The sequence below is a fragment of the Notamacropus eugenii genome, chromosome 7 (assembly GCF_028372415.1).
Source record: "Notamacropus eugenii isolate mMacEug1 chromosome 7, mMacEug1.pri_v2, whole genome shotgun sequence".
In the NCBI taxonomy this organism is placed as follows: domain Eukaryota; kingdom Metazoa; phylum Chordata; class Mammalia; order Diprotodontia; family Macropodidae; genus Notamacropus; species Notamacropus eugenii.
Genome location: NC_092878.1, coordinates 38,627,944 through 38,642,476, shown reverse-complemented (window position 1 = coordinate 38,642,476; position 14,533 = coordinate 38,627,944). Strand labels below are relative to the sequence as shown.

General features: G+C 39.8%; 1 protein-coding gene across 4 annotated transcripts in view; it reads right to left on the bottom strand.

Moving 5' to 3' along the window:
* FBLN5 (fibulin 5) overlaps nt 1-14,533 on the bottom strand; it is a 128,504-nt gene that overhangs the window by 61,109 nt on the left and 52,862 nt on the right. For all 4 annotated transcript variants that reach the window (XM_072625065.1, XM_072625063.1, XM_072625066.1 and 1 more), the window contains one exon: nt 3,507-3,629. In XM_072625065.1, the coding sequence (XP_072481166.1) occupies nt 3,507-3,629 (123 nt within the window). The remainder of the gene's footprint in view (nt 1-3,506; nt 3,630-14,533) is intronic.

Below are 14,533 nucleotides of genomic sequence, written 5' to 3'. Positions count from 1 at the left end.
GAAAATTCTTCCTTTAGTGCTGGTTCACAACTCCTGCCCTCATACTAGGAGGCACCAGTATATCCTATATATCCTATAATGTCAAACTGATCTTTCTAAAGTGCAATTCCAATAATTTCCCCCACCCCCACCTGCCCTCTCCCCATTCAATAAACACCACTGGTTCCCTACGACCTCTGGAATCAAATATGAAATCCTCAGGGTGGCTTTGAAAGCCTTTGAGAATTCATCACTCTTCTTACTACTTACTCCCCTCTATATACTCAGTGATCCAGTGACACTGGATTCTATGTTTCCTTATAAAGATTCCATGGGTTTGGTTGGGGATTTTTTTCTGTGATTTTCATCGTCCACCATGCTTGGAATGTTTTCCCTCCTTACCTACATCTCTTTGCCTCCCTGAGTTACTTCAAGTCCCTACTAAATTCCTATCTTTCTACAAGGGGCCTTTCCTAATGTCCCTGAATGCTAATGCCTTCCTCCTGTTGATCATCTCATCTCCACTTTATCTTGTATATACCTTGCTTATACAGAGTTGTTTTCATGTTGTCTCCTCCATGTGAACACCCTGAGAGCAGAAAACGTTTTCTACCTTTTTTTGTATCCCTGGCACTTAACATAGTTGTTGTTTAGTCATTTTTCAGGTATGCCTGACTCTTTGTGACCCTCTTTGGGGGTTTTCTTGACAAAGATACTGGTGTGGATTGCCATTTCCTTCTCTAGCTCATTTTACAGATGAGGAAACTGAGGTAAACAGGGTTAAGCAACATACCCATTGACAGTGAGGAAGTGTCTGAGGCCAGATTTGAACTCATGAAGAGGAATCTTCCTGACTCCAGGCTTGGCACTCTATCCACTGTGGCACCCAGGTGCCCACCTTTTCCCTAGCACTAGTAAATCCTCAGGACTGTTTTTCAATGGAACACATTGACTCTGTTACCTATTGCCCCAGAAGGTAAAAAGCTTTTCATTAAAGACATAACTTGCTATAACAGAACAAACCCTAGAGTTGGAGTCATACAAACTGGGTACAAGTCCTAGCATCCCAGCTTACTAGATATCTGACTTTTTGCAAGGGACTTTACTTCTCTGTTGTCTGTAAAGTAGGGATAATAATACTGGCACAATCTATTCTATAGGGCTATTGTGAATGAAGAACTTTCCAAATCTTAAAGTGTTCTATTAATGTGAGTTATCACCATCATTATCATCACTTTTATTAAGCATTAAAACAGACAGCTCCTGACCAAGATTTCCTCCCTTTCTTTTTCTCAGTTTCTGTCTCTGTTGGTCTTTCTCTGTTTTCTCCCTCTCTCTCTCTCTCTCATGCACACACATGCACATACAAGTCACCCAACCTTTGGACTTACAAATATATCATGCATATTGAAAGAAGGAAAATAAACGTCCAGAACTGATTGTAGGTGAGTCACACAGGATCTTAGTCAGCTCATGTGCCTAGCCTTCAGGACAATACTTGCATGAGAGGGAAGACTGGGAAATAGAAATGGAACTAGTCCAAGGATGAATGGGCAGGGAATCCCATTCTCAATCCAGCCTGGGCTGTGTGACAGGAAAGTCCAGGCACAGAAAGGAGGGGGAGAGGTATGGCAAAAAGCCTGTGCTAGAAAACAGAAGAGGAAGATAAAGGCAGCTCCTCAAAATGGAAATTGAAGGGCCCTTCCTCTGGAATTTCATGGTATGTTTTTTTTTTTAATTTTTAGGGCATCATTAACCCCTTCAGAATTCAGTTGGGCATATTAGCTAAAGCCCAGGAAGACAGCCTAGAAAGAAGAGTCCATAGTGTAAGAATTCCTGAAGAAAAGGTATCCTTGAGGATATATATTATCTATCACTGGTTACTTAGCATAAAAGTAAATTCTTCTAAAGGTTTTTTTAGCAAGTTGTGGCATGTTGCTACATAGATCACAGAGGCTTCACCCTTGCGAGAAAATCCCACCACAGCTGAAGATGGCGAAACCCAGAAGTTTTCTTGACCCCTGGGCACTCTTCTTATCATTCACCTATCTGATTTACTTCCCATGAAACAGGCACATGATTATTCAGAATCTAAGTGGAGTAGATTGTCTGTGTTACTAATTTATTCCTGCTCAAAGCAGGGGCACTAAATTTTGTGATAATGAATGGAGGTGATAAAAATGCCTATTATCTCTTACATCATCATGTACTGACACACATGCCCCAATTTGGCATGTGTATAAATGCAAACCTGGCTCAAGACGTTAGACAGTGTAGACAGATTCTTAGAATCTTGGAAATTCAGAGCAGAGAAGGACCTCAGAGGTCATCCAGTCTGATACCCCTCTGATGCATTAACCCCTCTGCAATATTTCCAACAAATGGTCATCCAAACCATACTTGAAGACTTCAAATGAAAGAGAAAATTCCTCATACTTTGAGATATTTTTTTCTTACATATATATTTCTCTGCATTGCCCTTTGGGGTCAAGTAGAACAAATCTAATCCCTCTTTAAAATGATTTCCCTTCAGATATTTGAACACAGCTATCCCATTCCCCCAAAGTTATCTCTTCTCCATACTGAGGATCCTCAACCCCTTCAACCCATCCTTGTATGGAACAATCTTCAGTCCTGGGAAAGATCTGCGATCCATGGCTCCTCACATCTTCACTAAAACTCAACTTTACTCATCAAGAAAACCTTGGAAAGAGAAACACCCGTTCCCTCCCTTCTGTGCCTTAAGGAACTCCTTTTGGATATGTTTCACAGTTCCTCTAGGAGTGACTTTCAAACAACATAATCTTGTCTTAGAAAATTCAAATTGACAAGGCTTTTTCCAGGAAAACACAGCACAGAAATCACACCCATAGAAACTGACGTGACAGCTGGACAGCACCATGAATTCATTTCCTTGTCTAAAATACAATCCAAAGCAGGAAAAACAGGAACAAAACCCAAAAATAATAAAAATTTTAAAACATATTGATGATGCCAAATGTTCGACACAAATGCTCAATTGGCAGTTTTTGATGGGTAATCTTTTCCCATGTAGCCTTGGGAATGCAAATACAACCTGGGGCTATTTTATATTATTTTATAAGGATATGTGAACTTGGATTCTCTTGCCTGTACTTCAATTGTTGTATCTTAACCAAACTGACCCATAGGAGATATGTTTATCTCTGGACACATTTCTATGCCTGATTTGCTACATTCCAACCTTCAAGGCCTTACTCTAATTCCAGACATATTCCCATAATATAAAGTCATCCCAATGGCTAGAGGTCAAGGTTAGGTTCACATTGCTCTTATTTATACAACATAGAGAGCATGTTGCCATGAATTCTTAGGCATTGAATTGCCGTTTTATAAAGATGACATTGATAATGACAGGAGAGGGCTTTCAGGAATTGGTGGAATTAAGTCATATGTCATCAGGGCATACCCAAAAGCCCTTTAGAAAGCAGGATAACCCTTATTACTTTTAACACCCTCGATAAACCAGGTTATAAAAAGAAGCATACCTAAACACTGGCCTTCCAGGAGCCAGTATCCATCTGTACAAGAGCAGGTGTATCCTCCTTCGGTGTTAATGCAGATCTGAGTAGGGTTGCACTGATGAGAATCTGATGCACACTCGTCAATATCTGCAACAGAGACAGACACCAAAAGGGTTATGTCTATTGTCAATAGTGACATGGTTGCAGGCAGCAGCTGTTCGCGTGAGCATTGATTATAGATCAGATTCTCAGAATGTAAGAGCTGGAAAAGACAGAGCTCATTTTATCTGACCTGAAACTCAAATAAGTACCCTCTAAAATATGTGCAACAAGTGGTCACTCAGCCTTTGCTTGAAGACCTCCAATGAGGAGGAGCTCCTCCCCCACCAGTCAGGCTATTCTATAACTCTGCTTGTTAGCAATTTTTTCTTTGCACAGAGCCAAGATCAAATCTGTAACTTCCACTAGTTGTTTCAAATACTGCTACCTGGCACCAAGTTTAATGCTTCTCCCACGTGACAACCCTTCAGAGACTTGAAGACAACTATTATATCCCTTCTAAATTTTCTCTTCTTCAAGGTCTTTCAAAAGACTGCCATATGGTCTGCTCTTCAGTCCTTTTACCACCCAGTTCCTAGGCAGTCAAGCTTGTCTGTATTTCCTAAGGAAAGAGCCCTTTTCAGATCTTGTGTCTCTTTGACAAGTGGTAGACTCCCTTTTTTCTGAATCCTCATTGCTCCAGTGAAAACGTAAGTACAACAGGAAGATGACTGAACTTGGAATTGGGAAGCCCTGAATTTGCATTTCCCCTTTCTAGCTGTGTGACCAGGGACAAATGAGTTCACTTTTCTGAACTTTAGTTTCCTTATCTGTAAAAGGAAGTCCATAATACTATGTAGGGTTTTGTGAAAAAATGGAGTGGCTATCCATTTAATATTAAAATACTCTACAAACCTTAAAGCACCATATATGTCTATGTAGGACAGTTTTTTCTCTCATTACCTAATACAGGCCACATAGAAGTTATTCAATAAATGTCTTTTGAATTTAACCAAATTCAAATATAGACAGCTTTATGTGTGACTTTGATTTCAAATGTAGAGAGCAGCCCCTGGATAATAATAATTAATAATTTTTAAATAGCCAACATTTATGTAGCACTTAGTATGTGCCAAGTCCTTCACAATTATCTCATTTGATCCTCATAACAATGCTGGGAGGTGGTGGTGTTGTCAGTCATTTCCAGTCATATCTGATTCTTCATGACCCCATTTGGGGTTTCCTTGGTAAAGATATCGGAGTGGCTTACCATCTCATTCTCTAGCTCATTTTACAGATGAGGAAACTGAGGCAGGGTTGAACAACCTTCCAAAGGTCACAGGTCTAGTGAGTGTCTGAGGCTGGATTTGAACTCAGAGAGATGAGTCTTCCTGACTTCAGTCCTGGCTGGCACTCTAGCTACTATATCACCTAGCTGCCCTGCCCCTTCCTAATTGTCCTGAACCTTGGGAAGTAGAGGCTATTATTATCCCCACTTTACAGATGAGGAAACCAAGGCAAACAGAGGTTAAGTGACTTGCCCAGGGTCACAGAGATAATAAGTGTCTGAAGCCAGCTTTGAACTTGGGTCTTCCTGATTCTGGGACTGATGCTCTATCCACTGCACCTACTGGATCTAACATTAAGACATTTGTAACTTTCAGACATGATATCAAAGGTCCAGCTTGATTCTCTACTATAAATGCTTCCCATTTTCATGCCTATTTCTGCCTTCCAGGCACAATTGGATCTGCCCATTAAGCATTTTTTCCCAAGGGAGCAGACGAATAATGCTTGGCAAACAGCCTCTTCAGCAATAATCCATAGCTCAAATATGTGATAATAAATAATATTATCAGCCAGCACATATTTACACTATTCAGGCACAGTGAGTGATGGATGGCGATTTTATCCTGGGAAAAATATTGTCTCAGGAATGTTCATACTATGCTTTATACTGCAATAAATGGAGAGTGAGAGTAGATATAAGGGGGCCAAGGGAAATGGGAGGAGAGTGACTAAAGTTCCCAGCACTCTGTATTTACATAATATACCATATGCTGGGTATGCAGCATAGATATCTATATATATATTTATATTAAAATAACTATAGCTAACATTTTGTTCAGTCATTTCAGTTATATCCAACTCTTCATGACCCCATTTGAAGTTTTCTTGGCTAAGATACTGGAATGCTTTGCCCTTTCCTTCTCCTGCTCATTTTATAGATGAGGTAAACAGGGTTAAGTGCTTTGCCCAGGATCACACAGCTAAGACTGTTTAAGGCAAGATTTGAATTTAAGTCTTCTTGACTCTAGAACCAGCGCTCTATCCACTGTACTACCTAGCTACCATAGATCACAACCATCCTCTAGTTAGTGGTCATCATCTTGCATTGGTGAGATGGAAAAATACATCACCTGGTGGCCAACCTTCTGAATGAATAAACAAAAATGCCTTTATTAAGCCCCATATAGCAAGAACTATACTAATCACTGGGGATGCAAAATATAAAATGCGACCCTAGTCCCAGCACTCATGGAACTTACAGTTGAATATAGGGAAACAACACATACTGGGGGAGTGTTGGCCAGGGACGTTTATTCTGGTTTGGGAAAACAGAGATGGTGAGAGCAAATAGATGTAGGGGAATTGATTGATATATCCTTTCTAATAGAAATGAAAATATTAATTTAATTATGATTTCAAAGTTAAAAAGAGGTGGGAAAGAAAGAAGAGCAACATTAGAACAGATGGCCAAAAATATGCCCAGGGTGGAATATAAAGCACAGTTGGCACTAAGGAGATATACCAATTGATGAACCCTTAGTTATGCTAGTGCACAAATGGCAATTCAGTTTTTCACTTGCTAACATAGTCTTTGAAAAGAACCTAGGTCATTTGAAGCATTGGAGAAATATTTTAGTGGTGAAATATAATATCATAGGTACTATTATTATAGTTTCTTATATACACAGTTAATACACCTGACAAATATTAGACTGGAAATTGACCCTAGAGTGAGCAAACTGTGTGTTTCCAAGTGGGGCAAAAATGACTCTTCACACATTTCAACTCACAGATGAAATTGTCTATGTTGAATATATTTGACTTAAATAACAGAAGAAACAGTACATAGAACCACTCCAAGGACATTCTTTGGCATGGCCTCCTTTTTTTGGTATAGTGGAAAAGTACGAGTAGAAGTAATCTTAGTGAGTGTCATTTTTCATGTGCAAATTGGTGCAGTGGTGGGGAGGTGGGGAAAAGGGGGGACAAAGGGTTAATGGGAAAGGCCATATAAAAATATGTGTGTTTGTTGAATTTAATTAGAGCATAGTAACCTCTATCTGAAAGAAAAGGATGCTGAGTTAATATAGCAGGCACTTCACTCATGCTTACATTTTTTTCAGTATTGGCCTTGATGATTCAACCCCTTGTAGTATCAATGGAGTCAATTCCATCTCTACATAACTGGGAATTTAGCAATCCTTTAAGTAGCTTGGGAAGACGTTCAACTACAATATCCTCCTACATTCCCTTTTTCTAGTTAAGACTCCCCTCCATCTGTCCATTACAAGGTAAATTGACTCTCTTGGGAGGGAAAAAAAAAAGCCTAGTGATTCTTTGATTCTCCAGAATGTGGCAGCAGATCAAAGCCTAACACAAGCTCACTAGGAAATAAGTGAGCCTCTTCACTAGTCTGAGATACATCGCTTCCCTGACTTTGTTTTATCCCAAAGTTGCTGCCTTGTAATGAGACTTTTCATCCTGAAGACCGCTTGTATGATTTCACAAAACTCACTTTTAAAAAGTAATCATTCCTAAGCATCATCTCTTCAACTTGAAGTCTTCCCTAGCTACCCTAGCTCAAAGTGATCTCAAAAACTTGAGGCATTTTAGAGCCAGATAGAAGAAACCTGAGAAACCCATCTAATGGAGTCCCCTCTATTTACAGATAAGGAAACTGAGCCCTAGAGAAGAGACTTGCTCAAGGTCATAGGGCTACTAAGTGTAGTGCAAGGATGAAAACACAACTTCCTGACTCGCTCTCCAGTGCTCTGTGTCCTCTGAGCTCTAGTAACATTTCTGCTGTACCAATCTCGGTACTTAAACTCAGCTTTATAGCATTGAATCTCTTTTTATCAATATATGTCTTGCCCCCCGCCCCAGCTTGATCATAAGTTCCTCTAGGCAAAAGATAATGTCTTCTACTTCTTTGATGCTCCTACAATGCCTCACACAGGATCTTCCTTATATAATAAATATTGATTGATTGTTGATTCTCAACAAATGACCTAACAGCCTATTCCTCCCTAGACATTTTGCTCATTCTTACCTACCAGCCTTTTAGCTGGGGCAAAAAGAATGAAATGTGACCTTAAATCAACTACTCAATTCATGGTGTGACAATAATACAAGAAATTAAGACCAATTCGTTGAGTGGAAGGAACAATTTGTTATCCTATTGGCTGAATGGGCTGACTCTCAGAGTTGGATGGGAATCTGGAGGTCTTCAAGTTCTGTCTGTTAGATTTGAGGTCCCTTGCTCTTTGTACCCCTCTACAGGGCTTCAGGCGTGTTCTCTACCATGCAGCCTTTAAAAGGGAAGATAGGAGTAGTGATAATAATAGCTAACATTTATAAAGCACCTTAAGGTTTGCAAAGCACTTTACAAATATTATCTCATTTTATTTTCACAAAACCCTGGGGAGGATATGCTGTTATTATTCCTATCTTACATTTGAGGAAACTGAAGCATACAGAGGTTAAGTGACTTGCCCATGATTACACATGGGAATATGAACTCAGGTCTTCCTGATTCCTGGTTCGGCTCCCTAGACACTGATCCCCCTAACTACCTACCAGAATTATTACGTGGCCTTGTAAAGGGCATGTGGGAGGAAGGTTGATCTTCTTGGAAAGAAAGAAGAGAAGGCTCTGGGGATGGGAAGGACCCAGGTCTGGTCAGGAATTTCTCTTGGAAATGAAAGGAGAAAGCAAAGGAACAAATAGTCTACAGTCTCACTAGCCAGCGAGAATCTGGACTTCCTCTTCCCTGCTTCTTGGCTGACCTTGAGCTCATACTCCCTTCACCTCTGTCTCCTTGAGGAATGCATGTGTCACACAAACTCTCAATTTCTTTCCCTCAGCCAAAACCATGGTATCCCTATGCTGGGTACCACAGTGCTCATACTCATACTATTTCCTCTTCTGAGTGGTCTTTTCAGCTCTTCTCTTTGCCAGACCATACTCTAAAACTCCTTTAACATCTGGCTTAGATTCACCCCTTCCAGAAAATGTTGCCTTCAGTCCACTTTGACCACTCCCTTACTTATTTATCCTTTGAAGGAAGGAAACAAGCATTTATTAAGTATCTACTGTATGCCATTTACTACGCTAAGAACCTTAAAAATATCTTGGTTGATCTTCACAACAACCCTGGGAAGTAGTGGGTGCTACAAATCTCCCCATTTTACACATGAAGAAACTGAGGATAAACATAATTTGCCCAGGGCACAGCAGTCAGCAAATGAATGAGCCCAGATTTTAATTCAGGTCTTCCCAATTTGAATTCAGGTCCAGGTGTAGACACCACCTAATAGTCTTGAAACTTGTTATAGTTTGCTCTACACAATCATGAACTCCTTTTTCATTTATAGCTGGTCTAAGCATATGTCTTATCACTCCAAAATAGTCCTCTTTGATGGCAGATGCCACATCTGTTTTGTTGGTATCATTCCTATGGTATCTAGTTGGGCACTTGGTTATGGCAGTGGCTGTTCAGTCATTTATCAGTCATGTCTGACTTTGACCTCTTTGAGGGTTTTCTTGGCCAAGATACTGAAGCAGTTTGCATTTCCTTCTCCAGTTTATTTTACAGATGAGGAAACTGAGGCAAACAGAGTTAAGGGTTAAGAGTCACACAGCTAGTTAGTATCTAAGGCCAGATTTGAGGTCAGAAAGATGAGTTTTCCTGACTCCCTGGCATTCTACCCAGTGTCTCACCTAGCTGCCTGGTAGGTACTCAATAAGTGATTTCTGAAAAAAAATGAGTACAGATACCATAACCATTGGAGAGGTCATTTAGTCTATTATCCTGCCTCCAGATATTAACACTCATAATATTTACAAAAGACAAGAGTCTATTCCATTTCTTTAAAAAAAAAAGTCTAGACTTCACAACTGTCCTTGGCAATATGTTGCAATGTCTCACAGGCAGGAAGTTCCAAAAGCAAAAATTTAGCCAGGGAGGCTTTCCTTCCCATGTCACCCAGACATGCCCTGGCCCCAGTGACATTACAGCTGACCCAAGAGGAGACCAGAAGAGAACAAGAAGGGAAATAAGTACTTAAGACAGGGAGGGTGCATTTATGTGTGTGCCTTTGCATTCCTCAACCAAATAGGAATGGTTCTTTGGCATTATTCTCCACTAAATTCCTCTCTAATGCCTAATTGAGACATGAGGATGACCCTGAGCTTTCAAAAGCTATGCTAGAGGAGCACAGGCTCTAATATGACCTATCTATGAACCTGAAAAGTATGGACCTGGGGCTGGACTATTTGCCCATCATCTGATGCTTACCATCCTAACTCCGTTTGGAGAGATTCTCTTAGGGCCAAGAGGTGGGAAAGTGTTTCAGCTATAATAATTCATAAAACTATCTAATTAGACCTAAGACTGTGATCTGTATAGATGAATGGTGTCCCCATACCTATAAAACATCCCTTGCAATGAGGGAAGCAGTGTATTATTGTAGAAAGAATGCTAGATTTTGAGTGAGATGTCCAGGGTTCAAATCTCAGTTCTGCCATTTAATGTCTCTGGGCCTTTATTTACATACCTATAAAATGAAAGAATTGGACCAGATGGCTGCTAAGGTCCCTTCCAGCTCTAAATGTAAGACCGTGTGATTCTTCTGCATTAAATATTAATTGGCAATTAACAATTATTGGTTAACTATAAATGATTAACAATATTAACAATAATGATTAACAATAAATCAACAAAAATTAAGTACCTATTATGCATCAGTCACTGTGAGACAGTAAAGATATAAAGACAGAAGTTAACCAGTCCCTGGCCTTAAGAAACTTACATCCTAACAGAAGATAAAACATGCACATATATAGATATAGACAAAAGAAGATATATGGTAGCCTTGAAAAAGAAAGCAGTAGGAACTGGGAAAGAGGGAAGGAGTTTGGAAAAAGAAACTCCTCAAGTAGAAGTTGGCACTTGAGCTGAATCTCAAAGGAAGTCGTGGATTCCAAGAGGTAGACATGAACAGGGAGAGTATTTCAGGCACAGGGAACAGCCAGAGAAAATTCAGAGACGATAGATAAGAGTATCATGGAAAGAACAGCAGGAAGGCCACATTGTCTAGACAATGCTGCCTGAAGAGGAGTGTGTGAAGAGAATGGAAAGGTAGGATGGAATCAGGTTGGAACTTAAAATGACAAGCAAAATGGTTTAAATTTGACGTAAGAGGTAACTGGGAGCCAGCAGAATTGATTGGCGATGGGATATGTTGACATGGTCAGACCTATACTTCAAGAAAATCATTTTGGCAGCTATGTGTAGGTGAGATTAGAAAAAGGGATTGACATTAAATGTGTATGTGATATACAAAGGCAGCTGACTGTGTCCTGCTGAACTTTGTTCATCCTAACACAACATAATGCTCTGCACACAATAGGCATTTAATAAACATTTGTAAAATGAATGAATTCTCCATATCTCTTCTACCCTCTGTTGTATGAATAAGTTAGAAAAAGCTACTGGTAAATGACCTAGATTTCATCTTTTTTATGAGAACACACATAAGCCAAAGAGAAACATTTTAGCTAGGTGACATAGAAACAGTACATCCAAAATAAAGTGAAGGGCAATATGTCTCCCAAGTCCCTCCATTATTCCTTTTTTGGACACTAACAAAATTATTTCCTTGGTAGTAAATTTTTACCCAGTGAAATAACATGTTTTCCTGGCTAAGACTGCTCCCCCCTCTCTCCTCAAACTAATTGTACTCGATAAGAAAGTAGAAAATAACAATGGTACATTCCTCAGACTCAAACCAAAGCCAGTTTCAGGCCTGCTACGGGCCTGGACGGTGCTATTTCCCATGGAGAGTAGCCTAGCCAAGCTTGGAAGCTATTCAGGACCTACTCCCCAAACACCTGTTTAATTAAAGATCTCAGGACTAGAGAACTAGCTTAGAGAATTCCCAGTACATCTGCAGTCCATGTGTCCTTCAGACTTCAGTGTCTGTTCAGGAAGCAAATGTTTCTAAAAAAAAAAATCTGTTCCTAAAAGTCTACTCATTTTTGGTACCTTTAACTGCTGCAGTGCACCTTTAGCTCAGGTACCTTTAAAGGAGATGTAATCACTTTCTGGAGATTGTAGAAGGAATAAGGGGTCTTGGAGACCCATTCCAACTCTGAGATTCTGTGAGTCTATGAGTTTTCCCACCCTGTTTCTGCCATGCTCTAATTTCCAAGCCATGCTCCCTCATCCCAGAACTTCCCTCAGCTCTTCCAGAACTCCCCAGCACTCAGAACTTCTGTCCTCCCTCCCTCTTTTCCTTTCTTTCTCCCCCCTTTCTTTCTCCCTCCTTTCCTTTTTCCTTTCCTTCCTTCCTTCTCTCTTTCCTTCCTTCCTCCCTCCCTCCCTCAACTTTTACTAGCTCGATCAGAATTTTGAATAATGTATTTTGTATCTCCAAAGCATGCTCCTCTGTACTTGCTAATTCAATCATTATAGTAGCACTGTAAAATAGCAGGATACATTTTGTTATCAATGGACTGTAGATTTAGAACTAGAAAAGACTTTAGAGATAATCTAGTCTAACTGCTCTTTTGATGGACGAGAACACTAAATCTGAAATTGATTGGTGACAGGGACAGGACTAAAATTCATCAGACCTCAGATACTTACTAGCTATGTGACTGTGGGCAAGTAATTTAACTTCCATTTGCCTCAGTTTCCTCAGATGTAAAATGGGGATAGTAACAGTTCTTATCTCCCAGGGTTGTTGTGAGGATCAACTAAGATAACATTTGTAAAATCCTGACTCTGGTCCAGGGCTTTTCCCATCGTGCCCATGCTACAACTACCATAGAGGGAACATGCATAGTAAAAATCATTTAAAAGACTGGAATGATTGGATAAAGAGGAGCTAAGGGAAGAGAGCTATTCCTAGGTTTGATTCTATTGACAGTTTTTCTAGAAGTCAATTTGATTTACAACAACATTTTTAAGGTAAATTGAGTTTTAAAAATTCATAGCTTAGTAGCATAAGACACAATACAAAGTTCTCCTTTTATAGCATTCTGCATTATTAGGTCCTTAATAACATCTTAATGATAATTTTTTTTATTTGACCTATGGTTTCATTAGTATAAGGAACTCCTGATGAAGAAACTCTCTCTACCAAAGCAGAGTAGCATTTGTTCTGCAAGTGATAGTCTTAGCAAGTTGTCTGGGTCATTGAAAAGTTACGATCTGCCTAGGGTTCCACAGTCAATATGTGTCCAAGGGCAGACTTGAACCTAGGCCTTCCTGGTTCCAAGCCTGATTGTATGTAGAAAACATCCTCTACATTTTTCACAAGCTGCCCAAAATCCTTTGGTGTGCCCAAGGACCATGAGTGATTCACTGGCCACAGGTTGTACAGGCCTGCTTTATCTACTATGCCATGCTACCTTTCCCCATCTGTTGCCTGTATGGGAAAGGACAGTCCGGATTATATCCAAAAGGCCCTGGGGCAATTGCTTGACTCTTGTCTGGTGCATCCCCATACCAGCCGCCAGTTTCTTGCTTCCTGTCACCCCTCTGGAACTAAGGAATGTGACCCTTTTCTGACACCTCCATAGTAAGGCCTGGCTACATTTCAACCTGGTTTTCAGAAGTTAGCTATTGAATTGTTAAGACTTTCTTTTTCTGGGATCCAACTTTCAATTGGTGAGTTATTAGGACCTTGTTCCAAGAATGAACAACTTGGTTCAAAAGTTTAGGGGGGAATCTTGAGCTTTTTTTTCATCCTCTTATTTATTTAATTGCTTTTATTAAGAATGCCTTTGGGTTTTGTAATCACTGAAGACATCAGCCCACCCAACCTTGGAGTGAAGGCTGACTTAGGCAGTTCCCACAAGAGATTAGATTGTTTTATTGTTCTTTTGTTTGCTTTAATATTGTGGAAAGAGTACTGAAACACAAGTTGAGAATGATGTTCCAGGTCCAGCTGTGCCTTTAACCAGTTGTATCTTTGGGAAAGTCAGTTTGGGCCTCAGTTCTTTTGGGGTAAATCATTTCTAACAAAGAATTGTGAAAATTTAGAGCAAAGTAGTACCTTAGAAATCAATCAGCAACCATATGTGTAGAAGCAACATGGTAATACAGTAGATAGCGTGTTGGGTCTGGAATCAGGGATAGCCAAGTTCAAATCTGAACTCAAGACACTTACTAGATCCTGAGTAAGTCACTTAACCCTGTTCCTGGCACATGGTAGCTACAATGTAAAGGCCAAGTAATTTGTCTACAGCAAAACAGCCTTCACTCAAAAAGACCACATTGAATGTAATGGAAAGGGCACTGATTTTGAAATTAGTTGACCTGGGTTCAAATGTTAGCTCTCCCACTTAATGCCTTAGTCATCTTTAAAAAACCACTCACCTCTTTAGGTCTGAGTGTCCTCATCTTCAAAATGAGGAGATGGAACCAGATGCTCCTTAACCAGAAAAGTTCCTTTCAGCTGTAATTATAAGTTCCTATGACCATCAGTGATCAAAACTCCATTACTTCCTAAGGTAACTCATTCCAATTTTGGATAGCTCTGGTTATTTTAGGGAAATTTTCCTTATATTTAGATCAAAAATTTCCTATTATTACCAGTTCAATAAGTATTTATAGTTCCTCCTATGTATAAGACACTGTATTTTATCCTATAAGCAATAGGAAGAACGCATTTAGGAAAATTATTTTGAACAATATATTACACAGGGAGAGCCTG